Raw genomic sequence first — 16,691 nt, forward strand, 5'->3', positions numbered from 1 at the left:
TGGACTGGGCTTCCCTGCTTATGTTGAGTGAGCCACCGGTAATGCTAGACTGAACAGCCTAAAAATAGCATAGGTCACCCAACATGAGTCTGGCTTGGCATGAGTGATATAACAAAGAGATGAGCTAGCAATAATGTGCATTATCCAACATCGATGGGCATTAGAGTTTGTGAAATAGACAAGTCTTGTGCAAACTTTTCTTGGCGGATTACTTTTAAAGAGAAATTGTCCCAACCGGGGAAAACTGGTCACTTAAATAATGAATGACACAAATAATTGATCGAGAAGTTACGGAGGGTTGAGAGAGAGAGAGAGAGAGAGAGATTTTAGATGTGGGATCTTTAGACATAACTTCCGTAAAGAAATATATTTTTTTCAGTTGGAGGTCCCAATGTGCAACAATTTAGAAGAAGTAAAATCGAATATTATGAATAGGAAAGGTTTTGTCTCAAGGGGAGTTGTCATAAATTGTCATACTGAAAAATGAAGTAACTTAAAACATCAGGACCACATTGAAAAGTTCCAAAAACAACAAGGCCAATGAAAATGACAAAACCTAATTAAAGTAAAATTGGTGGTAATTGATGGAGGAGAAATCTCTCGGACTTCATGCACTTGTCGATGTTGCTTCCCGTTAGAAACCAGTAATCTTTGAATGCCATTATTGAGCGTCAATTCAACTAAAAAATAACATCTTATTTTCGGCAAAAGATTTTTTTTCATTTTAATCTAACTATATATTTTAAAATTTTGTACAGAAAGAGCATCTCAATAGAAAAATGTCATGTGATGAATTTATTTTCCTTTGTATTTAAAAAAAATTATCTAATTAAATACATTTAAGAAAGATATTAAAGATTTTGGTGGCAAATTTATTTAAAATTATCAAAGTATTTTAATTTGTCTATAAATTGTTTATGCACAGATAGGGAGTGATTCACAGCAGAGAATATTAGAACACTCTTAAAATCTGGGAGTTCTATTTCTTCCACCATCAAGGGAGGGGAGTCAAATTATCTAAGTCCAGAAAAATCTAGTTATACGACAAATCTATTATATTAAAACAGCTCAGTCGGTTATCCAGGGGATAAGTCTGACCGTCTATTTTTATTGGGATTTTCATAAAGATCACATCTAATGGCTGTTATAAAATCCCTTTTCGTGTAAATCCCTTCAAAATAGAAGGGTAATAATATAAAACGACCAAAAGTGGTTAGGATATCCCTACATAACTACCCACGTATTTCTCTCCCTCACCATTTAACTTCACACGTATTTCTCTCCCATTTAACTTCCCACCTATTTCTCTCTCTCACCAATTTCAGTCAGATTTACAACTGTTAGTTAATATCTCTCCCTATTTATTCTCCATTATCTTCTTTATTCTCTTTCCAAGAATGTTGTAATCTAAATTTATTTATTTTCTCAGGCATTAGCCAAGAGGGATCTTCCCCGTCCGTAGGACGGGGAGGAAACCTAGTTATATAAAAGAGAAAATTTCTTTTTTCTTTCAGAGACCGAAATCATATACATGTTCTCTACGGTAAAGACATCTACGTATTACTAATTAAACAAGGGAGAATTACTAATAAAAGTGGGGGTTTTCAGTAAAGGCATTATCAAAAATTTGTCACGAAATTTTGTGAACCCAGGATAATAAGTTCCACCACATGTCCACAAGAGACTATTGTAGATGTTTAAAAAAAAAAACTAACCCAATTCAACATGTCACTTTAATGGTACAAAGATGGGTGCATGCCACCTTAATTCAATAACTTGAAGATATTAAAGACTAGAGGAGTAGAGGGAGATAGAGAGAGGGGTGTGGATTGTAGTGTGTCATAAACTTAGACAGAGAGAGAGAGGGGGGAGAGAGAGAGATGTTCAATTGTCTTTCATTTCTCTTGCTTCTTCTTGTGTCATCATCAGCAGATGGATTTGAACAAGAGACTCCAAAACTCAGTAGAGATGACTTCCCATCTGACTTTGTATTTGGTGCTGGAACCTCAGCTTATCAGGTTCTCTCTCTAGTCCTCTCATCTTTTTCTCTCATTAGGAAAAATCTAAACATATATATTATATGCAGTATGAAGGAGCAGTGGCAGAAGATGGAAGGAAACCATGTGTATGGGACAACTTCACTCATGCTGGTAAGTTTCTTTCTTGGATTATATTGACATGCAGATTTGGATTTAGGGACAGAAAAGAAAGAAAAATGGAGATAAAAATAACTATGATTTCAGAAAGGGAGAGAGAGAAAGAATGAGGATAAAAAAATATCTTAGATTTTGGTCTGAATGTGTTTAGGTAAAGTACTTGATAAAAGCACAGGAGATATAGCCGCGGATGGATATCACAAGTACAAGGTAATACAGATTAAATGTGACTTGCTTTCTCAGAAAATGTCTCTATGCGCTATCTGTAAGAATAGTCCCACATGGGAGAATGGGTAACTAGCAACCAAGAATATAAAGTATAGGTCATCTCAACTCAAAACCAATTTGTGGTCATCTGACCAGCCACATACCCCAACTGAGGTTCGGCCGGGCAGAGCATCATGATTGTTCTTTCTCTAAGTTGTACTATAATAAATGACGTATATGTACTATAATTTGCCATTTCATTATGTTCAACATTTTGAGGTGGTATAATAGACAAAAGGCGGTCTTAATAGTGCAATTTGAGTATTTGAATGCTACAATCACTTAAAGTCCTACCTGAAATCTTACTCGGTGTAGTAGTGACACAATATGTATTTTACTGTACAATGTAAAACAAAAAATTAATAGTAGATAGAGAAGAGGATGACACGTAAGCTTTTGAGTCAAACTACGATTAAAAATATAGAATGCCTCTTTGGATGTGTGTCAAATATGGCATTGTGAAAGAAAAAGAAGTGAGGCACCCCTACTCATAAGTTTTTCACAGGCCAACTAAATGTTTGGAAATCATTTGGTTGATAGGAAGATGTGAAGCTGATGAGTGAAATAGGACTTGAAGCTTACAGATTCTCAATCTCTTGGCCAAGGATTCTCCCAGGTATTATGTTATAACCCAAATTGCTCGAATAGCTCTTGACTCTTGAGTATTGGGTCGAGTTGCAAACCTAACTCAGGCCAAGGTCTTTGAGTGGGCTCCTGTAAGAACAAAGTTGTGTACCCTTGACGTTGAGGTTTACGCGGAAAAAAAAATTAGGGACAACGTTGGTGTTCCGAATGCCAATGAACTTGGGTCATGACACATGGTATCAGAGCAGAAGAAATTGTCTTTTAAAAGTGATGGGATGTGAAAGTTCGACCTGATATAGGAAGTGCCCGAGTCCTGGAGAGACCCGACGAGTTCAATCTCAACTCGTGCCAAAACCTTTATGAGAACTTACACAAAAAACAAAACTCTGTACCTGTTAAACGTAGGCATGAGAGAATAATATATTTACTTACTTTGATAGGTAAAGAGATAACTTGGAATAATTAACACAAATTATCCATTTTGTTTACTAATGTGTAGATGGGAGAGGAGCCCTTAATGCCAAAGGAGTTGAGTATTACAACAAACTCATAGATGAACTGATTAGTCATGGTACATAAAATGCAGTTTACATGTAAATCTTTTGAGTATTTCAGATTTTGGTACGATTGTCTTACTTTTCTTTCATTATGAGATGATATAGGAATCGAACCACATGTTACTCTCTACCACTTGGATCTCCCTCAAACACTTGAAGATGAATATGGTGGATGGCTAAGTCCTAATATTATGCAAGTATTTCTGTCCTTATTTGTGTCCTAAAATTTGATTGATATTACCCCGCTTTTGACACCCATGCTCAAGCCCAATTGCTACGAGATTTCTTCCTGGCTTAAGGCTTCACGAGCCCTGCACATGATAGGTCTAATAATCACATGTGCTATACATTAGACACGCAAAGAATACCACATGTTAGGAAGCTTGTGAGGATAGCCCCACATGGGCAAGAAATTCTCACGACCAACTAAATAATATCTAAGCTCGATTGCTCGATTACTCGCTGCTGATTGGTTTTGTATTGAACTTAATACTTGTTATGGTCTTGTGTTATGAAAATGGTCTTAAGATACTCACAAAAAAACATTTTCTAGGATGCATAAAGCCCCTAAAACGAGCTCGGTTAGCAGTTCTAACATAGTAACATTTAAGCTTATCCCTAATTTTAGAAGATAGATCAATCTTTACCTCATCCTGGTAAGAAGCAATTAGGCTGCGTGGACGTGACGAACGTCTCAATGCTTCAGGACTTGTTGGGATCGTCCTTGATCTGGATTTGACTTGATTTTTCTACAAAATTAAATTTTTCAATACAAATAAAAAGGACAAGAATCAAATCAAACTCAACCAAATAGATACTCTAATGTTAAAGACAAGTAATAATTTAAATCGAATTAAGTATATGTCCTTAATTCCAACTTATAGTGGACCATAATATATATAACTCCGAGTACGGCGTTTTCAAGAGTTAGAATTGTTAGGAAAAATAACCTAATTAACTTGTTCAGGAATATGAAGATAAACGATGTGAAAGTAAAAGCAGAGACACCAAGATTATTTAACGTGGCAAAAAACCCCTCCACACTAGAAAGTAAAAAACCACGGGACCTAGTCCAGAAATCTTCCACTATAATTAAATAATGGGTTACACAACTCTTCACCAAAACTATGGTGGATAAACTGAACAAAGAAACAAAGAAATAGATATTTCCTACTCCTTAGGATTTGAACAAATCCTAGATTACCAAAGGTTGAAGAAGATAACCACAAACTAAATTGCTTCACAAGATTAATAATCTTCTTTTCTTCAAACCAATATTCTGCTCTTTCAATCTCTCTTGAAAGAACCACTTCAGAAATCTCTCTTTCTCTGGCTTCTCTTTGTTCTGGAAGTTGTTTCATCTCTCTTATCTCTCTCTAACCTGAGAAGATATATCTGAGAGGATTCTCTACTAACTCTCCCAACTGGGAGCTCCCAACCGGGAGGATACTCTCTATCGTGAAAGTATGATACTCTCTAACCTGAAAGTATGAATAATTTCTTCCCTCTCATTCCCTATTTATAATGATAAATAAGGAGGTATTCTACTAGAAATAAGATTCCTTTTTAGGCTAGAAATAGAAACTTCTATTTCTCCCTAAATAAGGAATAAGGGAAATCCTATTCTAACTAGGAATCCTTTTTATATAAGGAGGGACCCCAACAAGAATTTGTAAAACAAAATCTCAAATTTTATTCGGGTTAGTATGAACTTGAGTTAGATTTCAGACCTAAGCTCAAATTGGTTGTCTTTTGTTGTTATAGTGAGGACTTCACAAACTTTTCAGATGTTTGCTTTAGAGAGTTTGGTGATAGAGTCTCATACTGGACCACCCTCAATGAACCAAATATACTGGCTCCAGCATCTTACGATATCGGATTTTTTCCACCTCAACGATGTTCTTATTCCATCTTTCCGGGCTTCATCGACTGCACGGGTGGCAACTCTTCAGTAGAACCGTACATCGTAATGCACCATTTCTTGCTAGCCCATGCTTCAGTTGCTGCCTTATACAAACAAAAATACAAAGTGAGTCTTTACCCCACATAGTTTCTAATTTGAAGACTATTTCATCCGAGTCCGGCCCCTAAAGAAGAAAAAAATCTGCACGGTGAATCGAGTTAGCCCTTCTCGACCTTCTAAACCTGATGGACTGCCTCGGACTCGATCTTATAGGTCTGGTATCGAGCTATAGGATCATTTCTGCCACGCCTATTCTATGCATTATGTAGAAATCTGACTCGTATGATATGAATACGGGACCTGTTTCAGGCCAGGCAAAATGGCTTCATAGGCTTGAATGTCAATGGCTTCTGGTTTCTTCCTTTCACAAACTCTACTGCAGACGTTCTTGCAACCCAAAGAGCTGCTGATTTCTATATTGGATGGTAAGTGTATATATATAGAGGCATATGAATAGGTTTTTGCATATTATACGTACCTATAGTGATTGATGATCTTATTGTTTGATATAAAGGGCTATAGATCCACTGGTATTTGGAGACTATCCTGAAATAATGAAAAATAGAGTTGGCTCAAGGCTTCCGTCTTTCACGAAACAAGAATCAGAACTCATTAAAGGGTCAACCGATTTCATCGGTTTGAACCATTACTATACAGTTTACGTTCGAGACAACTTGGGTAGCCTGAAAGCTAGCTACCATGACTACTATATTGATATGAATGTCATGATTTCAGGTCTCATTTCATTCCTTTAACTTCGTAGTCCATTCTCCAAGTATAAAATACATACTTATACATATATATGCGTAAGTTAACGTAGTATGGCGTTGAATTATAGTTACCCGAGATGATACACCGACTGGTCAATTTGTACCAACTGCTTCTCTACCCGGGAATCCTGCTGGTTTACAGGGTTTGCTTGAATACTTCAAGAACCATTACGGAAACCCTCCTCTCTTTATTCATGAAAATGGTAAGTTTTTCTTACAAACTTCAAATCAATCACTAAATTCTGCTTCGGTTTTCTTGGGATGAAGTCCATGATCGAAATGATTTTTAATTTTTTATCAGGATATGGGGGGCCAAGCAACGAAACACTTAATGATACAAAAAGAATTGATTACATAAAAGGGTATATCGAGAGCACACTCAAAGCAATCAGGTATTGTAATTAAAGACACCAAAGCTTAAATCTGCTGAAAATTCTGCTATTTTTCGAGTAATGAATTATTTTTGTTGTGTTCAGAAATGGAGCAAATACAAGAGCATATTTTGTGTGGTCATTCTTAGATGTTTTTGAGGTTCTTTTTGGATATCAAACAAGATATGGACTTGTTCATGTGGATTTTAAACATCTTTCACTCAAGAGAGAACTCAAATCATCAGCTCAATGGTATTCAAATTTTCTCAAGAAGAAAAGAACGGAAACTTTGAACATAAATGGTGGTGGTTTGAATATCCGTAACGAGACGTCCCACTTTTCACAGTAGTTACTGTAGCCTTACAAAAGACTAAGATTATATTCCATCGCATCTTGTAGATTTAGGTGAATTCGTAGTTCCATTTTATAAAAATATTTTCGTAATAACTTACTTTTAAATCTGTAAGCAACACAACCAAGATTTGTGTATGGTGTATGGTCCTGGTAGAATACTTTTTTATTATTGCCTTAAGTGGTATTGTATGAATCTAGCTCATCAGCCAAAATGGCGAAGAATTATGATCAAACAAAAACAAACATTCTAATATCGAATTTGAATCAGTCACACCCTTAGAAAAAAGAAGACACATACCAAGCAAGCTAGCATTGTCTCCCAAGGTTAGACCAATAAAAAGTTAACAGGAATCTTAGATTTCAATCGGGCAATTGTTAAATAAAAATTAAGACTCCCAACTACTATAAAACTTATTTTGATGAATTTATGGCAAAGATCACATGAATGGAAAATCAAACTTCCTGAGGAAAACTGCCAAGAATTTAGTAATAGATTGTCCTACTATTATCATCTTCATGAAGATCTCACATGATACAATAGCAGTTTACGTCAAAGATCACATGAAAGTAAATATCAAGTTCAACAAAGAAGAAACTAGTTCATTTCGCCATTAAAGAGAGAACAGATGATGTTTTTATATATATCCTCAAAGGCCAAGAAAATCACAGGAAGCCAAATTCATCACACAGATGGTCATGTGACATGACAGGAGATTGTTTTTAGGTTTAGGTTTTCAAGCCACAAAGACCACAACCATAAAGAGAGAGAGAGTCTGAGAAAAAATCTACAGACTCAGTTTAGCACCATTAGAGCACTTTCTCATACATAATAACTTCTGTTTTAGGTTCATTCGAAGAGTATTTCTTTTATTTATTTTCTTCAAATGAAAGGATGCATCCTCCCAGAGGGGTGGTGAAGTGGATGATAATGGGAGCTCTCTGGCCGACTTTGTGACGACATCCTCTCAGATCCATACCTGTGCCAATAGTTTGCGGCTGCGTCGCTGGTATCTGACCCACTTGAAGCTTGGTGCACTGGACCCCACCAGTTATTTTCTCTCTCTACTGAGATCAAAGGGAATGGTGCAAATCGATCTCGTTCCCATGCATAGAAGCGATTTCTAAGAGGGTTTTCTCTCTCTTGGAGATTCCGACTAGAAGAACCTGTTTGGGGAACAACAAAGTACCCGTTGGGATGATCAGAAGACGAGGCCACTGGGACTGCAGGAGCAGCTAAACCCCTCGGCCCATTGGATCTTCGCATGTTGGGGGGCATGGGTGCTCGTACACCAGCTGAATTGGATTGTTGTTGTTGATGATATGCATAGATCCCCTGGATCATCCGTTCATGGGCCCGAGAATTGCTGCTTGGATAAGGTGGAACCATCGACGAGATAACAGAGGTTCCTGCTCTAGAACCAGACCTGTGTAACAATGTCAGATGAGTTCACTTGCAAAGTTAACAGATTTGGCAAGCACCAACAGCAAATTATTGTTCACTTTCTCATACAAAATTCAATTAGTTGTATTCAGTTACTGACCCATAGGCTCCTTATTAAGAGAGACCTCGAGAGTTGTAAAATTCAGTTCAGAGCACTGAGGGGTTTGATATTCTAAAATACGTATTTTGGAACTTAGATTAGAAACAAAAGATGTAGCACGGTGATATATAACTTTAAAGTTGGGACTTCCAATTTTGAAATGCATGCCCAGTATTTTGTTCTGTATCTGGAAGGGTAATATACTTTTGGGAAATGAAATGATGTCCTAAACCAATCAATCGGTATCTAGATACTCTAAATTTGAAGGCAAATAATCAAAATATTATATCAAAGTATTCACAAAACTTACCCATTACCAAGAAGAACTGGGCGCATAAGGGAACCAGATCTTACTAGACCATCCGAATCTGCCCTTGCAGGTCTTAATGGTGCCGGTGGAATTGGAGCTTGGTCGGCGCTGCTGACATGGCTGCTAGTTGTAGAGAAAGGGGGAGGAGGAGAATGATGGTCCCAGCCAGGATAATGTAGATCACTAGCTGAAAAGGCATGGGAAGTCGAGATGTCGTTGAGGCCTGACATGCCATTCCAATGATGATTGAAGTTAAGACCATCAGCAACACTCTCGTTGGAGTTTGAAGATGAGTGAAATGGGTTGAAGTAGGGAAAATAGGGGCATGAATGAGCAACTGGTGATGCAGCTGTATGATCAGCAAAGACGGCATGGTGCCCCAGTAACTCATGATCTGCAGTTAAAAATATCAATACCATTATTGCTGATCATTTGTCCTCGGAATAAGATCTAAGCAAATAAATATAAGTCCCGGGCAAAAACTCACATGCATTTGGTGGTGAATCCCCTTCCCTACAAAAATTGCAACGATTAGGCGTAGGAAATTTGAAATACACGACTTGTAAGAGCATATTTTTTTAATATTGAACTAGAGGCTTTCTTATGCACTAAAAGGTTCAGAACATTTCCAGTAGAAATTTAGAATTCATCTCAAGGACATCTTTCCATCACCACTTCATGGTAACCATGTGATTCTCTAAAGTAGTTGCCTGAGGGGAATAAAAAGTGAGTAGGAACAAAATCTTCAAGTTTCCCCTTACTCATTAGTGACATACTAAGTCACTTCTACAAGCTAATAAAGTAAAATCATACCTCTTCTTTAAAGTCTCCAAGAATTTAAAGAACATCCTCTAATTGTAGGCGGAAGTACGACCCCGCGATCAAAGTATAAAAAAAGAGAAAGTTGAGATACGGGTAAGACCTTGAAGCTTCCGTGTCTTCACTGAACACACAAGGTTGGTAGAAAGATACAGAAATATGATATGCATTAAGCAATCAGTACTCCAATTCCATCAGCTGGTTCAAAGTAGATATGAATGGGACCCTTCCACATAGGGAAGCTTAGGGAGTACAGACTACAGACCAGCCATGTTCAGGGAACCCATGGATCTTGTTAATGGTCAGCTCAAGTTTCCAAGCATGGCCCAAGTAATTCTTCTGGTTGTTTAGCTCTCTTTAGATTAAGTGCATTTTCATACTCAGTATTTGAATCAACTCAAGTACTTTCACACTATTGCAAAACCTCAGTTAAGCAAAATAACCTTGTTTTGTTACTTCACTAAAGAAGACTATAGTTTTAGACTTTTAGTTTTCTCCATCAGAGCTTTGTTTAACGAGAACTTTTGAATCGCAAATTTTGTTCAAGTAGTAAGAATTTTCTAATCAAATTAAGAAGTAAATGGAGTATAAGTAATAGCTAAATAAATTTAATAAGATTACGAAAATGCAGATCTATGTTCCTTGTTTGGACAAGCTGGACCCGGTGCTTGCCCTGAGTTCAAATTTGGGTTTGCAGAACCTTGGTTACACATGCCAACACCCTGTGCTTGACCAAGTCAGGTTGGGTTAACCACACCTGACTCCCACCACTGTCCCATGATGATAATGTAAAGGTTATCAATAACCAAGCAAGATCTAGTAAAAATTATGAGACTACAGGGAATAAGAGATACTTGCCCATCCAACTAAAATAAAGGAACAAACTATTAGGACATGCAAATGTGAAGTTTGCGAAACTTCCAACTAAGAAATTAAAGCACAAGAACTCTAGCGTATAGGTCGTGATTAGATGATCATGCTTACTCAAATGACGAAGGAACCCTGGTCATTCCACTGAACGGGCACCACTGAACACCAAATGACTGATAAAGAAAAGATACAAATATAATTAGAGATATTGCCATGCACATGTTAAGGAAAATAGAAAGGCTGCAACTCAAAGAAAATACATATGCAAGAAGGAAACTAGCATATAACATCTAGATGATCTAGTATAAAAATATCAAGTGTTCAAACTTCAAACAATAATTCAATCCAACAACCATACGCCGACAGAAACCCAAGAATTAGAAGACATGGTTATGGTTAACTTGTAATAACTAACAAATAGCGGTATATATTCCTTAACAACAAGTAGTGATTTAAGAGATGATAATATTTCTAAGAAAATGTTTCCTTTGAGTTATATTTTAACAATTCAATGTGGGCACTGATAATTAAGTTTTGTTTCAGTATGTACTTAAAATTTGATGATCGGAAACAAATACTACACGAACAGCCATGTTTATTTGTACAACAATAAATTTTGGTGGTTCTTTTATCAAAATGTGTAACTGATTACAGCAGCAATTTCCAGTCACCTGCTTTGTATAGATGATAGAAGTACATCCGGTGTTTTAAAATACATTTGTACGCCTCACGGCGGTTTGCTTCCACAAGGCCAGGCGGCCCCTCGAGGCGTACGTCTCGATGCGTAAAATGTGCAAACTGTTTTTTGTGAAGAAAATGAGGTGAATTATGCAAAAAAGCTAACATAGTTTTCAACGTTACAGCGTTACTACCATAATATATAGTCTTAAGTGTTTAATGAACAAAACACTAATGTTTTTATGGCCTTCATCAACTCAAAAATAACAGGTGACTTAATATACACACGTTTAATTCTCAGGTTCAAATACATATGGCTTGAAACTTTCTAAAACACTGGGTACATTTACCACTATTGTGCCTCCTACTTGCATCAAAATCATTTTAGAATATTACCCCTTTTAAACAACTGAACCTTCATTTTTATAATTCATATCAATCCGTTATTTTGTAATACGTTCAAATTTTACTTTACTATTAAGTTTTGAATTATGGTCATTGACAATTGTTTCAAAGTTGAAAACTATATAAAATATAATAGTGTTTCACTACTTATTGCACAACTCTCTAATGCCTTAGACCACCATGAAGCTTGAATCACACAGTATAATCTATTATTGGGGTGTTATAGGATTATATAAAGAATAGTTTCCACATTTGAAGAAGCAGTGGGAACTAACTATAGCTACACAAGAATCATGAACTACTTTCAGTGACAAATGACTCACCAAAAAATAACAAAAAGAAAAAAAGAAGTTGAAATAGTGCACAATGAACTTTGCAACAGAACTATTCAAGAAACTACAACTGGAAATAGTGGAACTGGAACTATTAAAAATAATAATTATCTTTTTACCATCTCAGTATAACTTAGATCATAAAGATCCTCATCATGAGTCAAGTCCTCCATGCTGAATTCGGGACATGAACGATAACCATTTGAAAAAAGCCATTGACCTTTTTCAATTTTTCTGCAATTTGGGCACTGCATTATCCCCTTTGAATTGAATGCTGATCCAATACAATCTGAAAAGGAAAATCACGATGCAAATCAATAGTTTAGAGCAATAACCACAAGTCTAAAGTCGGAATATGTTCAAGTTCTCGAAAGATAGTAGTTTATCGGTTCTTATACAGCAAAAGGAATCAGTACATAACGAAGTGAATGCAGATCGAAGTCGAACAGGTTCAGGGGAATACAAAACTACGACGTTAAGAGTATAAGAAAGAAGAATTAATCCAAATACATAAAATCAAACGGAATCATATTATACATAAAATCTATATCTGAACTCTTAAAACATCATTCCACATGGAAGGAGCTTCAAATGAGGGTTACAAGTCCACGAAATAGTAACGGCTATTATGAGATTCTCGTGGAGGAAACTACTGTCAGATGATAATATCACAACCCCATCACTTCCTAATTTTGCTGAATTGAAACGGAGTCTAGTCCCTAGTCCCTACATGGGCTCTTAATTATGGAATTTCAGAAAGTTATGATTCACTAATATGAGGTTTCAATCAAGGCCCTCGAACATCTATACTTTTCGACAATGAATAATTTGTGTCAACCCCTTAAAAGGCATCAAGCTGCAAAGAGAACTCCAAATTATAAAACACAGAAAACTACACAACCCACACTTCAATTTTGACTATATAGTATACAACCCAAAACCTAAATTAGAAATCAAATTCCAAATAAGACTTAAAAGGTAGACAAAATTATAACCATAGATCGTAATAACTCAAAATTTGCAAACAAAACTCATCAATTAAACAAAGGATAAATCTTAATTTGTAAGCTCACCGAGGTGAAATTCATGCCCACAGTACAGTTTTGCCCTAGATCTCTCCCCATTATCAGTGACGACCTCAAAACAAATTGAGCACTGAATCAACGACCCATCAGGCGCACTTCCTCCACCACCTTCATCTTCCAGAAGATTGGGATTTCCTGATCCCATAACTGAAACCCTAAATGATCGATTATTTCCAGATCGTTGTCAAAATTCACTCCATCGCCTTTCCAAATTCCTTAATTTTGATAATTGATGTAATAACTTAGAAGATAATACTAGAAAATTTTTACAAAATCCTGATTATTGATCGAAGGATTCGCGTTATCACATAAATCCACTTTCTCTCTCTAAAATCAGGAAGACGATATCTCGGGTTTGTCCGAAAATCCCTAGTCTTGAAAAAGAAGTCTTCTCGGGGTCAATAAGATATACTAGTACTAAACGTTATTTTGTAAATTTGATTCTTTTTTTGTTGAACTATTGTAAATTTGATTCGGCGGAGAAATGAAACGAAACGTTATGTTTACCTGAATTTGGGGTTAGGAATATTCCTGTATTCCATAACGTGAAATACCTGTCATTTAATTGAACGTAATAAACTTGATTCAATGGATCTAGACAAAAAAAAAAAAAAGAGAAAAACGAAAAAAGAAAAAAATTATGTAATACACATGAATTTTTTATTGAAAAACCCAAAAAATGAGGTCAAATACTAAATGAGGCCCACCATAGATTAATAATGCCCTACAAAACCCATTTTTTAAAAAATAAACCAATATCAAACCCAATTTCGGATCCCTAGGTACATTTTCCCATCTCTAGGAACCCATTACTTTAGGTAATCCCTATTCTACCCTTTATATATAACTCCCAGATTAGAGATTTTCTTCCCCTCATTATTTCCATTATAAACTCAGTTTTTCTTTCCTTCTCCAAAACTTTCCTTCATCTGCTCTCTCCTCTTTAACAACAAAAAAACTTTCCTCCATTATTCCCTCTCTCCTCTCTCTGCCCTCTCTCTCTCCTTAACAGCAACGAAATATTAGTCGAAAATGTTGTTTGATTTGGGAAAGATTTTGGTCATCTTCAAGCTTCATCTTCTTCAACAAAATCATCATCTTCTTCAACAAAATCGTCATCATCTTCTTCAACTCATTTGCAATAACAGTCAAGGTATGTCCATCTCCATCTTTAATCTTTTATTGCAACTTAATGAATGATTACTTGTTGTTTCATCTTCCTCATTTCTTCAAACTAAAACATATTTTCTCAATTTCATCTTCACTTCTTGTTTTCTTTAAACTTTCTCTCTCTATTCATCTTCATTGCATCTTCATTTCATATTAAGAATCTCCCTCTCTCTCTGTTCATCTTCATTTAATGAGGTTTTTCTTGATGTTTTAGAGAAAAAAATCCAGATCTAAAGATTTTAAACACCATTAATGAGGTTTTTCTTGATGTTTCTAGAAATTTCATATCTGAGTATTACTTCCTCATTAATTAATTTCTTAACATGGTGAACAGCTTTTACAGATTTTTTTGTTTAAGAACTGAAAAAGTACAAACTTAGATCTATTTTTCGGTTTCTCTCTCTAGAAATTACGTTTTAGTAGATATTGATGTTTAACAGACAAATTGACAAGTATTGTAAGCATTTTAGAATATGTTGTTAGCACGATGTTAATACAACGAGCAAACTGAAAAATGTTTTCTGTATTTTTATAGTTGTTACCATCAAAATCCAGATTTTGTGTCTTACAAAAATTGATTGGTGTTTTAAGCATTTTAAATATGTTGTAGAAACAATGTTGATTCAGGGACCAAACTCGAAAATGCTTGCTCCAAAAAAACTCGTTCACATTTTGATCTTCCGTACATGTTTCTCTCTCCTATGTTTTTTTTCTACATATTCACTTAGTGATTGTGTTTTTTAACTTGTATAAATATTTTCGGCAATGATGATTTTTTGGTTGCAGTTCCTTGGTTGATGTTTGCAATTCCTAACTTGCTATCAACATCTTCTTAGATGTTTATGTTTTTGCAATTATGCTTTGAGCACGAAACTATTATTAGCAATAAAGATTTAATTACTTCATTTGTCATCCTTCTCTCTGCAAGTACATTAATGTTCCAAACAATTTCAAATATGTTTTAGTTATACCAAGGGTTTGGTTTCTTTTATTAAGTTGCTCTCTGATAGCTTTTATTTGTTTGGGACATATTTTAAAATGTTACTGCGCGTTTTCAGAATAATAATCAAATTGTGAAATGTTGACAACATTTATGTTTGTGTCCAAGTTAGCATGCTATATGTTTTCGGAAAATTTCTGAAGCTGATAACAATGTTATAATTGTCCTATGCAAGGAACCATTTGCTGCCATAAAGCGGAAAGAAAAGGGAAAAATGAAAGGAAACAAAGGTGGTTGAAGGAGTGGGGAAAAACATCCTTGGGATAAAAAAGTTGTCCAGATTAAATGTACCTTAAAGTCGGGCTAGAAGAAACTTGCACAAAGAAAACGGGCAGAATTGACAACTTTAACGAAGATTGGAAAATTAATGAAAATAATTGTTTTCGTGTCAACAAAACTCAAAATGTTTTGGATTCTTAGAGTGGGATTTCTGCTGTAACTACATGTTTATATAGGTTGGATTTTGTTGTGAGGAAATTTGCAGATGCTTTTGCAATAAGCTTCTTTTGTTTATTGCAAAACCGAAAAAACAAGAGCAAATTTGTTTTCGCTTTGAACAAACTGAGATGTGTCAGAAGTATTTTGATGTGTTGTATTTGTCAATATGATTTGTTCGATAATAGTGTTCTGTTTTATTTTATTTTTTTTGTTTGCAAAAAAATGGATGTTATCTTCGAACAAAATCGGAAATGTCGATAAAACTGACTAAATAAATCAAACATTTTCGAGTTTGCTCGTTGCATGAACATTGTTTCTAAAACAAATTTAAAATGTTTAAAACATCAATCAATTTTTTTTGAGGCACAAAATCTGGATTTTGGTGGTAACATCTATAAATATAAATAAAATATTTTTAAGTTTGCTCGTTGTATAAATCGTACTAACGACATATTTTAAAATGTTTTAGTATTTCTTGGTGGCTTTTAATGTTTATAAATTTTCATAACATTGATGGATATTCGAGTGCATATTTTGCTCGTTGTATAAATTTTCAGATGTTGTGAACATAATTAAAAATGTTCAGTATTTCATGGTGGCTCTTAATGTTGTTAACTTTTGACAACATTGAGGCTTATTTGGTTGCATATTTTGAGTTGTTTTCATCACTTGTTATTATTTGTTCGCATATTTGTGATTGCTCTAAGTTATTTGGTATTTGTTGTAAACATTTAGTTAAAAATACTAGTAGTATGCTCAATGTAATAAGAGATTTGATTATGCTTAAGCAAATGCAAAATTGTTCTAAGATAGGATTTTTATGTTACTTACAAACTAGAAAACAAAAGAGCAATTTATATGTTGCTTAGAGCAATGTGATATTTGTCGGAATTAATCCGGTATGTGTTGTATATAATCATTATTTACAACTTTTGGAAGAATTTGAATATATGAATACAAAAACGATGTTTCTCATAGCATTTTATTTAATGTTTTGTGGAACTTCGATAATGTTGAAAC

General features: G+C 35.1%; 2 protein-coding genes across 4 annotated transcripts; one reads left to right on the forward strand and one right to left on the reverse strand.

The window, feature by feature from the left end:
- The first annotated feature begins 1,454 nt into the window (after positions 1–1,454).
- LOC147569179 (cyanidin 3-O-glucoside 7-O-glucosyltransferase (acyl-glucose)-like) lies at positions 1,455–7,227 on the forward strand. Of its 3 annotated transcripts, XM_086655624.1 has the most exons (12): positions 1,455–2,018; positions 2,087–2,150; positions 2,308–2,366; positions 2,964–3,039; positions 3,508–3,579; positions 3,671–3,758; positions 5,330–5,594; positions 5,838–5,953; positions 6,043–6,263; positions 6,367–6,501; positions 6,600–6,690; positions 6,775–7,227. In XM_086655624.1, exons 1-12 carry the CDS (start codon positions 1,881–1,883, stop codon positions 7,016–7,018), a joined length of 1,569 nt encoding a protein of 522 aa, XP_086511750.1. In that variant the 5' UTR covers positions 1,455–1,880; the 3' UTR covers positions 7,019–7,227. The 3 variants fall into 3 exon arrangements, with proteins under 3 accessions (XP_086511750.1, XP_086511751.1, XP_086511752.1); XM_086655626.1 differs by lacking the exon at positions 2,308–2,366 and having other exon boundaries at positions 1,820–2,018; XM_086655625.1 differs by lacking the exons at positions 2,308–2,366; positions 2,964–3,039 and having other exon boundaries at positions 1,805–2,018.
- Positions 7,228–7,608: 381 nt separating this feature from the next.
- Positions 7,609–13,615, reverse strand: LOC147569180 (E3 ubiquitin-protein ligase IPI1-like). The gene is made up of 6 exons (XM_086655628.1): positions 13,052–13,615; positions 12,098–12,267; positions 10,678–10,736; positions 9,362–9,387; positions 8,875–9,268; positions 7,609–8,447 (listed from the first exon to the last, which is right to left on the reverse strand). Exons 1-6 carry the CDS (start codon positions 13,206–13,208, stop codon positions 7,904–7,906), a joined length of 1,350 nt encoding a protein of 449 aa, XP_086511754.1. The 5' UTR covers positions 13,209–13,615; the 3' UTR covers positions 7,609–7,903.
- Between the last annotated feature and the right edge of the window lie 3,076 nt (positions 13,616–16,691).

The sequence above is a fragment of the Eschscholzia californica genome, unplaced genomic scaffold (assembly GCF_041429995.1).
Source record: "Eschscholzia californica isolate CP2 unplaced genomic scaffold, dmEscCali1.0.p SCAF_1, whole genome shotgun sequence".
Taxonomy (NCBI): Eukaryota; Viridiplantae; Streptophyta; class Magnoliopsida; order Ranunculales; family Papaveraceae; genus Eschscholzia; species Eschscholzia californica.